Genomic DNA, 14,833 nt, shown 5'->3' on the forward strand with positions numbered 1-14,833 from the left:
GCAGTGGGCATTATGGCATAATTTGAATATCAAACAGTTTGGCTATCTACGTACTCGTGAAATATCACGCGTTAATTAAGTTTATCTGATCGCAAACAGATTTTCCGATTTCCATTTCAATTTGCATCGAGGTGTACATGATTAGAATGCGCATCAGGCTTTTTAATACAAACATATAATAATTTTTTTCTTTCATCGAATTTTATCTTTTTGCATTCCGCTTATTCGGCTTCTGAAGATGGAATTACAAACAGCTTCGTTTGATCTATAAATTGTGACTATCGTCAATGATATATTTTGAAAGGACAAACCGAATTGTTTCTTGGTTCCTTGGACTGTAAACTTTTATTTAAAAACATCTAAAAGTGTATGACGCTTGGCATGAGTACATCAAATCATTTACTCGCACGAGCGTACCAATACTTGTTTTTCGTTTGGCTGACAGCTTATTCAGGCTTTAATCGTCTCAATAAAGTATCTTTCACTGGTGCGAAGATCACCTTCCGCAAAGTCGCTAAATAATTTAACACATTACGGCTTACATCTTTGTAAATCCTTAGATCTCTTCATTTTCTATTTGCAACGATTCCTCCAATCAATATTCAGTAAAGTTAAAGGCAAATCGACAAATGGAAATGCTACGATAATTTTACAAAACTATGTAGATTTGTAATAATTTTTACGATTTAATTGATAAAGTGAAGAAGAAAAGGTTTTTTAGATAGACATTAAAAATTGTTCATCAATGCTTTGTGCATTTCATGAAAAATTCATCCAAGTTATCCATGAGCGTAATCGCTCGGATGTAAAATAAATCTGCATGTTAAAAAATCCATAAGTTTTAGATACGTGACGCATATTCTACGACTTTCAAAAAAATATGCGACGCACTAGACTGGAAGTTCAAACAAACATTTGCACATCGTTGCACGCATGCGAGATGGCAAGAAGGGACGGTGCATATGAAGGGCAAATAATCGATTGTTTCTTTTTCCACCTCGTGACTCGGTGCAGGTCCCGCGGTGTAATACGGTAGATTATTCAAACAAATGCAATTGACATTTTCACGTAGAAATTCATTGCTTATTTTATTTCACTATTTATATTTCATCCGAAGGTCGTTTATGTAATCGACTTTGTTTCAAAAATTATTTCTGTTCTGTATGTGAATTGCAAATCAATAGTTTAATTTCAAGCTTTAACTTGCACGAATATTTTGCGTAATGTAATTTCTGTTGCGTAAGATAACAGGTCACCATCGGCATTCCTTGTTGTTGCCAACGTCAACGGCAAAAGTGATCGAAGAGCAACTGTGCTTTGAAATTCGCCGGATAACGCTTGCAAGCACTGTTCAAACCGGACTATTTCGGAAATTGGACTGTTGACAGCAATCGATTAGGCTTTAAGGAAAATCTTTCTACGTTGCAATATCGTTATTATTTTTGATATCCTAATTGTCACAGGACTCACCTATGCTGAACGTTGGCCAACGTAAAATACTATCAATTTGTATAAATAGTCTGACGTGTGAAAACGATGCATCAAAGCAAGAGAATCGCGCCTCGAGCCAAAACATCTCTCTTGAATAACCGCTAATACTCGGGGATTACTTCTCTGAAATTCAATTTAATGACGGATAATAACGCTCTATTTCATAGCTTTCAATTATGCGCGAGCGTATGTATACGTGCCGAGAGCATGAATGATTGTTGCGTGCACAAGTGCGAAAAACATGGCTAATGACAATCGCTCACCAAAGTGCCGATAAGTCGTAGTTTCTTTCGTCGCATGATTTACTGAGGAGTGGGCAATTTTCAACTATGTCTTTGTGTTTTATATTCCGAGTATGAAGCTCAATACGTAGCAGTGCCCGCAGAGTAAGCGCATCGTAACTTTTTAATATTTTACCAGTCCAATCAGTAGTCGAAGCTACGAGAGCAGTGTGTCGCAGTTAATATTAAATTAAGTAACGATCTCTCTGCAAGCTCAACAATTAATCCGGCAATTTCACGAAATTACAAAATTTCATATGTGGCTGTGAGCGTCGAGAGATGGGTGCAGTTTAGCTTTTGTCGACAGAAGGTTTCTGCGCCGCACGCCAATGGCCCACTTTTGCGAGAATATACTGAGGACAACGAGTTCCGGATGATCCTTTTGTCTCTGTTTTACAGCTGTTCAAGCTTTTGCATTCACTGCCACGGCGATAACCTTGTGTCTGTTCACAATGCTACATTGTTGTGCTGTTGCAAAGCGCACGAGTAAATTTTTAACTTGCTTAACGGCCTTCAAAAGTTGACTGTTCGAGAGTTTGCTCTTAATTTCATTGAAAAAACTTGTACGGTTGCTAGGAACTTTTCATATAGACTTCGATATTGCAAATTACTCGGTAAAGCTTATAAAAACCTATTATAACGATATCATGAAAATTTACGAGAATACCTTGTCAAAACCCGTACACCGCTCTGAACAACAATGGGAAATCTCCCGAGAGATAATAATTAATACTTAACGAATTTCGTGCTGCCGTGATGCCCTAGAAAAGTGGATCTATCGTTGCGAAAACGCAAGCTCAGAGGCATTAACGGGAGAGAGCGGTCATCGCTCTCTCCCTCTCTCTTACAGACTGCTGCCGACAATAAATCATCAATCCCTGAGGCAAGAAAATCAACGCTTCTGCTTCTATAAGAGAGAAAGGATCTGTGCTTCCGCGCGCGATGCAATTAACTCGCGTATGCTGTGATTGAATTTTACCGGTAACCAACTAATGAACCATCGGCGTCTATATTCGTCCGACGTCGTGTATAAAGTCGAGATACGGAGATTAGATGCGAGTGTGAGAAAACAATAATGTTGCTTGACGCTAGAAAGTTAGATTGAATCTGATTGACAGTGAATGAGAAAAATTTTTGCACTCCAAGTTGCGTGCGTTTTGCTGATAAAATCTGGGAAATTTCTTTCTGTTTGTGATTACGTTTTTTCAAATTTTTCAAAGATAAATATATCGACAGCCAATATTATGCAATTTTTATTTTTCGACGATATACGAACAAGCTATACAATGTATATGACAAATCCTTGCACATGCCAAATTAAAAAACAATCACTTGCTTTACTCATGATGTAAACAATTTATTATTTCTCGCTTAAAATTAATGATACAGCTACGTATGATTATGATACCATGCCGATATATATACCGTGTTGCGAAGGTCGATGCGTAAATTAGGCTTGCTGTTGAATGAGAGCTGTGTGCCTATTTTTCCCCTCCGTCTTGTTTTTTCTGCATCGTTTATTAATTTTTCAATTTTCGCCGCTATACAGCAAATAATCGTTTTTCTCTATCTCTCTATCTCTCTCTCTCTCTCTCTCTCTCTCTCTCTCTCTCTCTCTCTCTCGGAACTGCAAAAACTTGTATGTTCCACTGAACATTTCATATATATTTCTGCTGAAGCTTTCTTAGTTTCGGAATGCGTATCAATGTATGCATCGATGCCAATGCCGCGATCGCGTGGCAAACTCGTTACTCACTGGATCACTGTGAAATTTCAATTTCACAGCTGGCCATAGTAATCGATTAAAGTTAAATGGGTCTCTGTCTCTGATTATTTTCATGGACAATTACCAATGACGAATTCGTGCTCCGAACTGTCAAATCGTTGTCAATTTAGCTTCGATAGAATGGCTTTTTTCTCTGCTAAATGTGAGTCCTACTACTGAATTGTCGTGGGTGTATTGGAATGACTTAGCGCGCCTCGAGCGAGTCTATCGGCATGACACAATGAAGAGAGCGAAAAAGATATCGGCCATTCGCTGATCTATAAGATCGATTGCTTTCGTTAGACACATTAGAGAAGTTAATAATTTATGGCTTGCGAGTATTAACTAGGCGCCACTCTTTTTTTCAACTTTAAATAAGGTCATATTAGCAAGATAATGTAAATCACCTTTTTTTAGATTGACGTTGGATTCTTTGCGAGCTGAATGGAATTTTTCTATTAAAATGTTCTCGTAAAAAATTAATGAGTTGCCAAGAAAAAATTGTTAATAAGTAGATGCAACGATTGAAGTTTAAACTCATACCCGTACTTTTCTTTCAATTATTATCAATGAATAACTTTATGAACATTACGAATCTAATAATAATCCGAGGATATCGTAATCACTGGAAATTACCAGACCATATGATTTAAAAATATCAATGAAATACACATTTTCAACAGCGGTAGGTGACAAAGTAATTATTAGTATATTTCATCTGAAAAAAAAATTCTTTTTTCCACGACGAGCTAAATAACAACCTCTGAACTCATGAAAATATATCTTTCTCTCTCGCGGTAATGCAATAACGCGACGCGAAACGAGCCAACGTCTTTATCAAGCGACTCATCCCGACAAGACGGTGGCAGCTAATCTCGATTATGCTGATGCTCGTAGCGCAATCAATCATGTAGCTTTGTATCTCGACATGCTACCTTGCAAGTAATAACAGTTTGCGCGCCAGCTACACGTTTCTAATCGCGCAACGCGCCGATAATACTACCGCAACCACGCAACTGATCTTTTCTTTTTTCGACTGTCACGTGCAGAGTGAGAGAAATCGCTTTCGAGATTTATGGATTATGGGCGTCACTAATAATTGCTTAGGGTCATGAACGAAAGGCTGTACAGGATATAACAACTTTTATCGTTTGTGGAGAACAAAAGCAAAAAGTTGTTTTGACAGTGTATTGAAGAAAATATTATTTTTACGACCAAAGCGCGATTATTTCATTAAATTAATCGTTAATAATAAATTCGTTAATTGCACAACAAATAATATACGGCTTCGCGAATACATAAACAAAGTAGAAATCCAACTCGTACATAAACTAATTAGGATCCAACCTATACAAGTACGAATCTCACACAACAAATACATCTTCAAGTAAATCTATTTGCTAAATTGAATCATAAACTGAGTTCCACTCTCTGACCTTATGCTCGTAATCGGTCCATTCAAATTAGCAAATGTACGACGTGGAATACTTATCGATTCACGCGCTCAAAACTTAGCCTGAGAGGTAATGGACAAATGGACGACTGCTGGGAAACTGGGGATTGAATGCTAAATTGATCGGACCATAGCGTGTGCCAATCGACCTTCCTCCACGACTAATTTTACGCACAAGTACCGAGCAATTATATCGTAGACCCTTTTCATACTCATTTCGATGGTTTGGCATGGGTAATTGAAATACGAGATGCACTGTGATTTATAGCGTTAATGTATAAATAAAAAAATTAACTTGGTACATGCTAAATATTAGTAACAATTATAATATCTCACGTGAGTAAAGTAATTTAATAATATCAAGTAAAGATTTAGTTCAATTTCTATACGACAGAGATTTTTTGCCGAAATCCATAAGAAACGAGACAAAAGATCGTGTCAATTACTTAACATTCTATGCGAGTGTGAAGAAAACAAATATTTTTAGAAATAGTGCTTCTGCATTGACTTTTTCCCATTTCATAAAAATGATTTTAAATCATTGTAAAAGTCTGACTTTAAATATTCCGACAACTGTTCCACACGCAAAACACATCAAATACGAGTACGTAACCCTCTTTTACGGAGTTGCACTCGGATTATACCCGTTAAGCTCTTTTATGCAAATGAAATTGAGTTGGATGTCCAAGGTTACGGAAAAAAAAAATCAACTAGCGAAAAATAACGAAAATTACAGCTTCCCATAAAAATGAGTAGGACTTTTTAGGACTTCATTTCTACTGTCCAAACATAGTAGAAGTTGAGAATAAAAAGAATAAATTTCTTAATTAATTGCAAAATTAAATAAAGGATAAAAATGAACCTCCCGCATTGATCCCCACCGCTAACAAAGTTCTCGCTATAAATACAGCCGACTTTATTTTCAGGAGGAGATCGGTGAAATCATAGAGTCGGTGCCGCGATCATGCCTCGTTAATGGAAACGCCGACAGTCGAGGCAGCAGCATACGTCGCTCACGTAAACGAAACGTTGAGATGTCGTCGCAGCCGACACGTCCAATTGTCGATGATTACCTGGCGGAATTCAATAGTATCATTGCCAATGAGATTGAAGAGCTCACGAAAGAGAAAAACGCCACGAAGATGACGTTGAATTCTGACTACGACGAGCCACGTGATCAATTGAGGCACAGTGTCTACGACGAGCCAACTTTCGACTCACCAAAGATCTGTACACATAAGGCACCATCGACTGATCCAATGCCAAGATCAAACAGAATGTTGAAGGTGGTTGCTAAGACGAAAGCAGATGATGCAGGAGCACAATTACCGCCGTTTCCAGGCGATTCTCGACGAAAAGCTAGTTTACCGAGCAACGGTCTGTTTGGACAGAAGAGGACCAGTCATTACGGGAAGATTGTGAAATTGAAAATCAACGAACCGGATTACGAAGAAATCCGCGATCAGCTCACTTACGAAGTCATCGGTTGCAGATCCAAGTCGCTGGATAATCATAATAAACCCAGTTCTGCACCAAGCACACCGACTGAAGTCAAGCGTACGCCTTTTTCGCGACTTTTACGTAAACACAAACACACGCCGATTTACAGAGACACATCGGCCGATGCTGTTCTGGTTCGCGTGTCTTCATTACCTGATCAAGACCTCGTCAATTTGTCGAACGATAGGAAAGCAAGTGTGAACAAGTCTTCCTCGAACAACGAAGTATCGAAAAAGAATCGATCGATGTCTCCAATCCTGAGTTTACGTTCAGATGCCAGTGCTAAGAGATTATCCGAATCTGACAAAGATGTTACAAGAATTAGCTCTATTGAATTAAAAAGATTTAATGCTAACGACGTTGCTGTCGGTTGCGATTTACCTGGTACTATTGTCACAAGCAATGGACACCTGAAAGCAATCGTCAGTCTTGCAGACGGAAATACCAGATCAGGCTCGGTGAGTAAATATTATGAACGCCTGACGTTATTCTGTTTGATTGAGAATATTTTTGGTGGCTATAGAGTCGCGAACTTTGTTGCTTTGGTAAATAAATGTACGTAGCGCTGGAAAGCGTCCATATCATTTAATAAACAGTGGAAAATTTTAAGAATCTCAATGACTTTTAGAAAAAGAAAAAGTAATTTGCAAGCATAATTTTTTTTCGATATAGGATTCTGCTATTTTCAATAATAAATGCTTATTATTTCAGTTACCAATATCACTGCAATCATTACTCTCTCGCCTAACGAAAAGCAACGGCTCTTGCTGCTCGAGCAGTCCACCCGCGGAAAGTTTAGCCTGTGTGGACATGGCCACACAGACGTCACCCGCTATATCTCGAAGCTCGAGTTTCACGTGGGTCAGCGATTGTGAATCTCCTCATCAAGGTAAGGCAACATTTAATGAAATTCATCTTGATCAAAATTCTATTCAATAATTCAACTTCAAACTATGTCTGAAGAATTGAACGGAGATGTGTTTGTGAGATCATTGCAAGACGAAACGATTCTCAATCCAACATCCCCACAAAATACCGTTGACGACGACAACAGATCGTCTTCGTCGTCACAGGATTTACTACAGAGTATGGACGAGATTTCATCCGGCAGTTTGTCACCGGATGCTACTGACCGTGCCTCTCCCCTTGAAAGTGGCATTGGAACCGCTAGTCCTCCGAGGAGCACTGACCGAAGACTTGCCAAACGTGAGTTGATTGACAAGTGTCGGATATTTATTAGATCCGCTCGGTGCATGATAGTTTACAGCCAACGCTACTTGGCTAGAAATTGAATAAGGAAACTTTATGTAAAAATTTCATCCTTTGCAAATGTTTGAAGCTATTGTGAAATAAATATATCCGATTTTATGTTGCTGACTCAATTCCACTGTGATGTAAAATCTGAAAAGTAAAAGCAGGCCATATATTTGAGAATTGTACAATTAAGTTAGCCGATGAGTCGTGATATAATTAAAATGCATATTTACAAACATTGAAATACGCAAATATTGATAATCTGATCAATTAATGCTCGCATTATAATTTTATTAACAATCAGAAAAAAATTTTCGTAAGAAAACATTTTATATAAAGCCACCACTTTCTACCAAAAGTAAACAAATAAATATATATTACATTTGCATAGCCCTGCCATCCGTATCCACAAATAGCCCGCCGTCAGCAGGCAAGTGTCACCGCAAAGAGACGTGGGAGAGAATACGTCGTCGACCTTCGAAATTGGCCAGCAGCTCGTCACAACAGCCTCACGATTGGGGAAGCAACGTGTGGGTCAAACGTGAAAGCGTTCACACGCAGACAACAGACGAGACGACAGCGTCACCAGCTCAAGCTAATTCTCTTGAGGCAGTCGACAGCAGCAGTGGATTAGACGATTCGTTGCCAAGAGCAAAGACCGCTAGACCTAGTGATCTACCACTCGGTGAGTGATACTTTATGGTCCGAGCAAACTTGCTGTGGCAGGATTCATCGCGCGTTGTTTCGTAGCCTCAGGGGCAGCATTCTGTTGTCATTTCGTATATCATTTACGTGTATTTCATCTACCTGGGCTACGGTCGTCCGTCTTCATAATAATAAATAATAAAAAGACTTGTGATAGCTTCGTTCTTTCCGTCTATTTTTAGCTTCTGCTAACGGATCATCCATCTAGCCAATCTTTGACGTAAATACGTCAAGTACGTGTTTTACACAAAAGACAACGTCGCAAGCTGATCTCGTCGCACAAAGCTTTTCTTTTTATATACGAGGTGCCGGACTCAACGTGCGCGTCAACTGATATCGATATTAAAACGCTCGCACGAAAGCGATTCTCGCTCATTGACGATTTGAAAAGCAAATTTTGCAAGGGGAAAGCGTGGTCTATTGAAAGCAAACAATCCACTTAGCTCGCTGCGTACTGAAACCTCTCACGTCCAATCCTACTTCTGTGCAGCAGCGCCACTCTCGACTACTGCTAGTAGCTCGCTGAGTTCCAGTGAACTTGTTACCTGTACACCACCTCGTGGGCCTTCTACGCCTCTGGCGGTGAGCTTGCAACCACTCAATGTGGAGTATGCAAGTAAGAGTAACAGCGCGCCTTTTCTGGATAATAATGCTGGCGTTGTTGACATTGGCGCCTACGAGGAGACTGTAAGTAGTTTCATTTTAATACTTTACCGTTGTTGGCTATTCTTTTTAGAAAAATCTAGAATTTTTTTGTAGACAAATACATAAGTAGTAGTGAGTGAGTAAACTTTAGTTACATACAAATAAATATATTATCAGCCTGTGATATATATATGACCATGTAACGCCCTTTCAAATCACGTCAAAATCTAATCCATTAGTACACGTCAGAAGTTTCCCAAAGCAGACAATAGCAAAAAATCAAACATAAATTGAGAAGCGTTCATATGAATAGTTCGTTAATCGCAGATCACACTTTGCAACATTTTCAAAGAAATGACAGCAACGCATATAACAACATATACGCGGCAGCATTAATCAGTACACAGCTGGTCAACGTGCTTCGGAATGTATCGATGTCATTAGTTATTGATGGCTCTTGTGCGATTGCACTCGTTTTGTCTTGTTCGATTTAACCGCGCACGCGAATAATTGGCTTCTAGCCAGGAAACAGGCCTTGCGCACACATAATCGTCTGGAATTTTATTATGAAAAGCATATGAGATTCTAGATGTTGTAGTAATCAGATATTTTTATTTCAATTTTTTAAATTCTTTCAATGTTTCAAGTAAATGTCAGTTATATAGTTATAATTTATCGGAAGTAGGGCGTACTATCATGTATTAAAAAAAGGAAAAAGAAAAATCCTCCGATAAAGTTTTTATGTGGGCCTTACACTTATACCTTTATCAATTGGAATAAATATGTAATAAAAACATTGTTATCTCTTATGTTACGCTTTGTTTTCTTTGTTATCTCTTATATTACACTTGCAAAAAATAAAATCATCCCATACACCGGTTTACAATATCACTCCGTATAATGGATAATTTCTTTCATGCTCGTATGAGTGACTCTAAATTTAAACGGGGTTGTTGTGCAATACAAGCAATAAGGTATCACCCGTAGACGCACACATAGCACATGGTAAAACTGCATTCTTCTGATCCATAAAGTACTCGATGCATTCACACTGTGGTATTATATTACTTTCGATAACGAAATCGTCATCTTCATTTTCTATATATAATATATTCATTTTAGTAGTAGTCGATAGCTTTTAATACAAAAAAAATTACAATTTACTTTTTAAATTTGCAAACAATTTGTTTAAACGTAATTTAATACCGATTATTTGCGATGCACAAATTTGACTAAATGACAAACATCAACACTTATTGGTTCACAGTTATTTAAACTTTTTATGGCGTCTTTGTAGTTACTAGAATCTTTTTTTGTCACATTTGAATTGAAATAAAAATTAAAATCAAATTCGAGAGTTTCTTAAAAGGCAACAAAATAAAATAAATACTTTAATTCGATTTCATCCGAATAATTCGAACACAGATAATAGTAATAAAAAGAAGAACAAATAGGAGAAAGTATCAATAAAATTCCCGAGTAAATCGTTGACCGTTGATGAATTTCCGCGTTGACTCAAGCTTCAAGGCCATTTTAGAATTTCGGTAGCCTTTGGTGCGAAAAGCTCGCTAACTCAAGCGCGTAAGCTTCGCAGCACTCCGTGACCGGCTTTCTCTTGTTATTCCAAAGCTAGCAGGTAGCCTCCCTAGTTCTGCTTTTCTTCCTTAGTCAAGGGCAAAATCTCTTTCTGTTTTTATTCAACCGCTTTGTGCTGCACGCTCAGTTCGATTATCCCAGCAGTTTTCCCGTCCTTGCTTTTTCTTATTCTCTCTCTCTCTCTCTCTCTCTCTCTCTCTCTCTCTCATCTCGTTAAATTTTCCTTTTTATCTTTATTTTATTTTTTTATTGCGGTTGTATTAACATGTCCTGCACATTTATTTCTTTATTCGATACTTTCCCTCGCTTGGAAATTAATCTTCAACATGTAGAAGTTATGTCCTTGCAACGAGCACGCGCTCATTCAATTATACGCAGCGGCTTTTTATCTCGTGAGAAAATTACTATCAACTAATTTTATTTGCGTTACCATTTCACATGCGAATTTACTTAATTTAATTGAAAGCGCGGAGAGTATACAAACTATGTAGAATATCCAAAGAAAATGCATTAAAATATGACCAAACTGTAACCAAATTCGTGATGATGATTCCTGATAGATCGTAAAAATTGAGTAGAAATGTCAATTTCTAAGGAAACTTGTGTAAAACAGTTTATCGCTGTAATTCGTAATTTTATATTTTTTAATTCGAAGGATTGCCAAGTACATATGGATTCATTGAAAATACGAATTTTAGGTTGACTATTGGAAAAGGTCCACCGTGTGACATTTCAAAGCGTAATGTTTTAAAAAACTTTTATATGATAAAATCCTTCAACAAGCTATATCATAAAACTAGGCAATGCATAATCCGTTCTATATTACGCGTCTTTAGGCGCGCTATCAACTTCGTCGGTCCTTACCCTAGTCCATGCATGCAGAGAGGAAAAAAGTGAACTACCTCAGCGAGGGTATAAAATTATCAATAGGATGCGGGAAATCGAGAGAGAAAGAGAGAGAGAGAGAGAGAGAGAGAGAGAGAGAGAGAGAGAGAGAGAGAGAGAGAGAGAGAGAGAGAGAGAGATGTTCACGTGAGCGAACAGTCAAAGCTGAAGCGTGCGCTCGAGTGTGTGCTTCGCGCCGATTTATCGGATGATCAGACACAACGACCCTCATATGGTAGACGCTCTGTCGCCCGTTTCACTTTGTGAGTGGTGCTGCTGAATTTTTTGCTTGGCCATAAGGGTTGACGCGGTGAGTTTTTTTGGAAAAAATATAAACACCTACAGCTTTTTTTCAATTCTTTATTTTATTGTATATATTTGAGAAATTATACAGAACATAAGTGATTCAGGAAGACGTTTATGCTTTTAGTGAGCAATTGTTTTGTGAATAAACACGAACAATTAATCATATAACATGTCGTTAAATCCTAGGTGCTCTTTGGAAGGGCAATTTTCATTTTAGATTATGGGAAAACATTTTATTACTAGATTTTATGAAAATTATTATGATCAACACCCTGTCTATGCCATTTTATTTAATAATTGTTTCATATTCTATCACATAAATAAAGAATCGCCCTTGGCAACCTAGGGTCCAACTGAAATTATAAACAAAAATTTCTATGCGTAATGATATCGTATTTATTAAAGGTATGAGTTTAAGTTAATTTTAAACACAGATTAGGCGGACTCTAATTTTAATAAAATCAAAACAAGTACATTACCAAATCATATAATTATAAGAAGATGTTAAGCGAAAATTGAACTAAATAACCGACGTAAGAAACTTGAATATTCAAGGAAAAATTGAAAGACAAACTTCAAGTTAATTAAATTTACAACGAATTCACACAAGAATAAAATTACGCACGAAACAATATTAGATAAGTATGATGAACGCGAAAGTAAAGGTTATAAAGATATCTTAAGATGAAACAACACGATAGAGTAACACAATATTCAAGTTTTAGAAAAAGCGACTTGCCTGAATGGATTAACGATCATGAACGATTAGCTGTTCATCGGCTGCTACGCTGTGTAGCAAATCTGTCGGCTCTTCTTCGCACTTGCCGCTTGCCAGCCATCCGACCTAGCATACGCTCTATGCGTACCCATATCGCACATCATCAACCCGCGTAGAAATTACAAGTTTTGGCGTTTTCAACAATATTTATTTTCAAATGTCTAACTTTCAACATACCAATAAAAAAAGAAATTTGTCGTAAAAACTGTGGACATTGTCAAACCGTGTACAGCCGCAAGCAGGTATACAAAACAAAGCACCTCGATCTCATAAAAAAAAAACATAAAAGAAGCATCAGCTACAATTGGATTGAAGAGAGTCAAAAAATGTCGATAGAAATCACGCAATTCTCGAAGTCAAGCCAAGCCAAACAACCCCTGGTAAAGTGTGCATGGGGGAGCACGATGAAAGTATTTATTCCAGCTTATCTAAAGCTTTAATCTTGCAAGAAATCACTTGCTGCATCTGAGAAAATAGCGAGAACGCGCGCAATAACAGCGCAAACTTGTGGCTCGCAACCTGCTACCTACGTAGTATGAAGCAATGACGTGAGAGTGTACGTCACCAACCAACCAACTTTTCGAACGAACAGAAAATGTATCGACCTGCAGAAAGGCGCAATAATTGCGATCGGATCGAGGTCCAAAGAGTACTAGCCGATTGCTTCTGACTTAAATATATATATACCCAGTGTCGTGACGTAATCCTTTTGATCAATCGAATTGTCGTCGACGACTTGGAGTGCTCGGAAGATTGTAAGAGACGCTATGTTGCGTCATCCTCGCTTTATTTTTTGTAAATAAACTTTGCCGCGTAAAACTGGTAAGATGTGATCGTTAATTGGTTTCTTTAATATTAATGTTTATGTTGACTTTGGATATCTGCTATACGCAATAAAACAAAATGAAACATGCTCTGATTGTCTATACATGGCGCCATTGAATATGATATAGCAGCAAGACTAGGTAATCTTAAATATGAAAAATGAAAATTGCTTAATAAAATTGACGCGTGTGTCCGAAGCGCGGGAAGCATTTGTAAGCGCATAAATCCCGTGGTAGTTGATTTGTCGATCGATCTACATTAGATCGTAGCTCTACTCAAATAACTTGTTTGGCCAAAGCAACTTGTGAATAGTAATCATTGGCTGTTTCTCGAGCCGTTATGCGATAGCGCGAAGAAGAAGAAAGCATCAAAAAGCTCAGCTCGTATCTCAACACATGTAAATATTTGCCGTATAACCGCGCCAAATATGTACAGGAATGGTCAAGTGCGTGCGAGCACATACCCTACGTTATTTTCAATCTAAACCATGTGGCAGCTCGCAGCCGATATTTTCGGGACAATAAATCAGTCGTTGACTGGCTATTTAGATAAGCCCTTTAGAATAATATCGATGCGTCGCTCACTCTGCGCCAAAAGAGAAGAGATCATAGCTATTCAATTTTGCAAAAGTGGGCTGTATTTGCACTGTAAATCTCGATGCCTTCGGCCAGAGCCAAGCTATCTTTTTCGTCTATTGGTGTATTTTATTATTGATCGACGAGTGAAGTAGTATGCCGGCGTGCTTTAACGGGATATCAACGACGAGAATAGATTAGGTTTCGCTGTTATTTTAACGCTTTTCTCACGATTCAAATGTCTCAAAATTTTTTTTATATTTCCAGCTGTGATCTATGCATTGTCATTCATTTTCAAAGCTTAATTTTTTCAAAGGCTTCCATACAATTCTAATTATTTTCATTTGTTTTGATGAGTATTGAAAAAATAATAACTTTGTATTTCATCACTACTACAGATTAACTGAAGCTTTATTTATAATTCTCAAAATAATCTCCTTAAAAGAGAGCACCTATCGTATCCCGCAGAAGTCAGTTTTAATGAGTCAAATAAAATTCTGTTTCAGAGCCGACAGCAGCCCCGTTCGCAGTCCGAACGACAACTATCAGGTGAGTGTTTCATCGCCTTTAGCTCGGCTAGCTTTGACAAGTTTTCCTCTTCGAGTATTTACTGTTAGTTGAGAGTCGAGAGCTGAACCTTTGCAAGCACGAGAGGAATATATACCTTTTCACGCGAGAAACATTGCGCTATCGCATGTTTAACATTTTCGGACTCTGATAGTTTATAGTTCAGAGAGAGAAAGTGAGCTGTCAAAAATGCATTTTTTCAAATTC

General features: G+C 37.8%; 1 protein-coding gene across 4 annotated transcripts in view; it reads left to right on the plus strand.

Moving 5' to 3' along the window:
* The window catches only part of LOC131665751 (rho GTPase-activating protein 7), a 219,187-nt gene that overhangs the window by 76,352 nt on the left and 128,002 nt on the right, over positions 1–14,833 (plus strand). For 2 of the 4 annotated variants that reach the window (XM_058937845.1, XM_058937847.1), the window contains 6 exons: positions 5,917–6,948; positions 7,202–7,379; positions 7,454–7,696; positions 8,136–8,429; positions 8,940–9,136; positions 14,566–14,608. In XM_058937845.1, coding sequence (XP_058793828.1) covers positions 5,917–6,948; positions 7,202–7,379; positions 7,454–7,696; positions 8,136–8,429; positions 8,940–9,136; positions 14,566–14,608 — 1,987 coding nt within the window. Of the gene's footprint in view, positions 1–4,822; positions 6,949–7,201; positions 7,380–7,453; positions 7,697–8,135; positions 8,430–8,939; positions 9,137–14,565; positions 14,609–14,833 lie in introns of those variants that run through there. The other 2 variants (XM_058937846.1, XM_058937848.1) reach the window with 2 other exon arrangements.

The sequence above is a fragment of the Phymastichus coffea genome, unplaced genomic scaffold (assembly GCF_024137745.1).
Source record: "Phymastichus coffea isolate CEN01 unplaced genomic scaffold, Cenicafe_Pcof_1.1 PCOF00054, whole genome shotgun sequence".
Classification (NCBI taxonomy): domain Eukaryota; kingdom Metazoa; phylum Arthropoda; class Insecta; order Hymenoptera; family Eulophidae; genus Phymastichus; species Phymastichus coffea.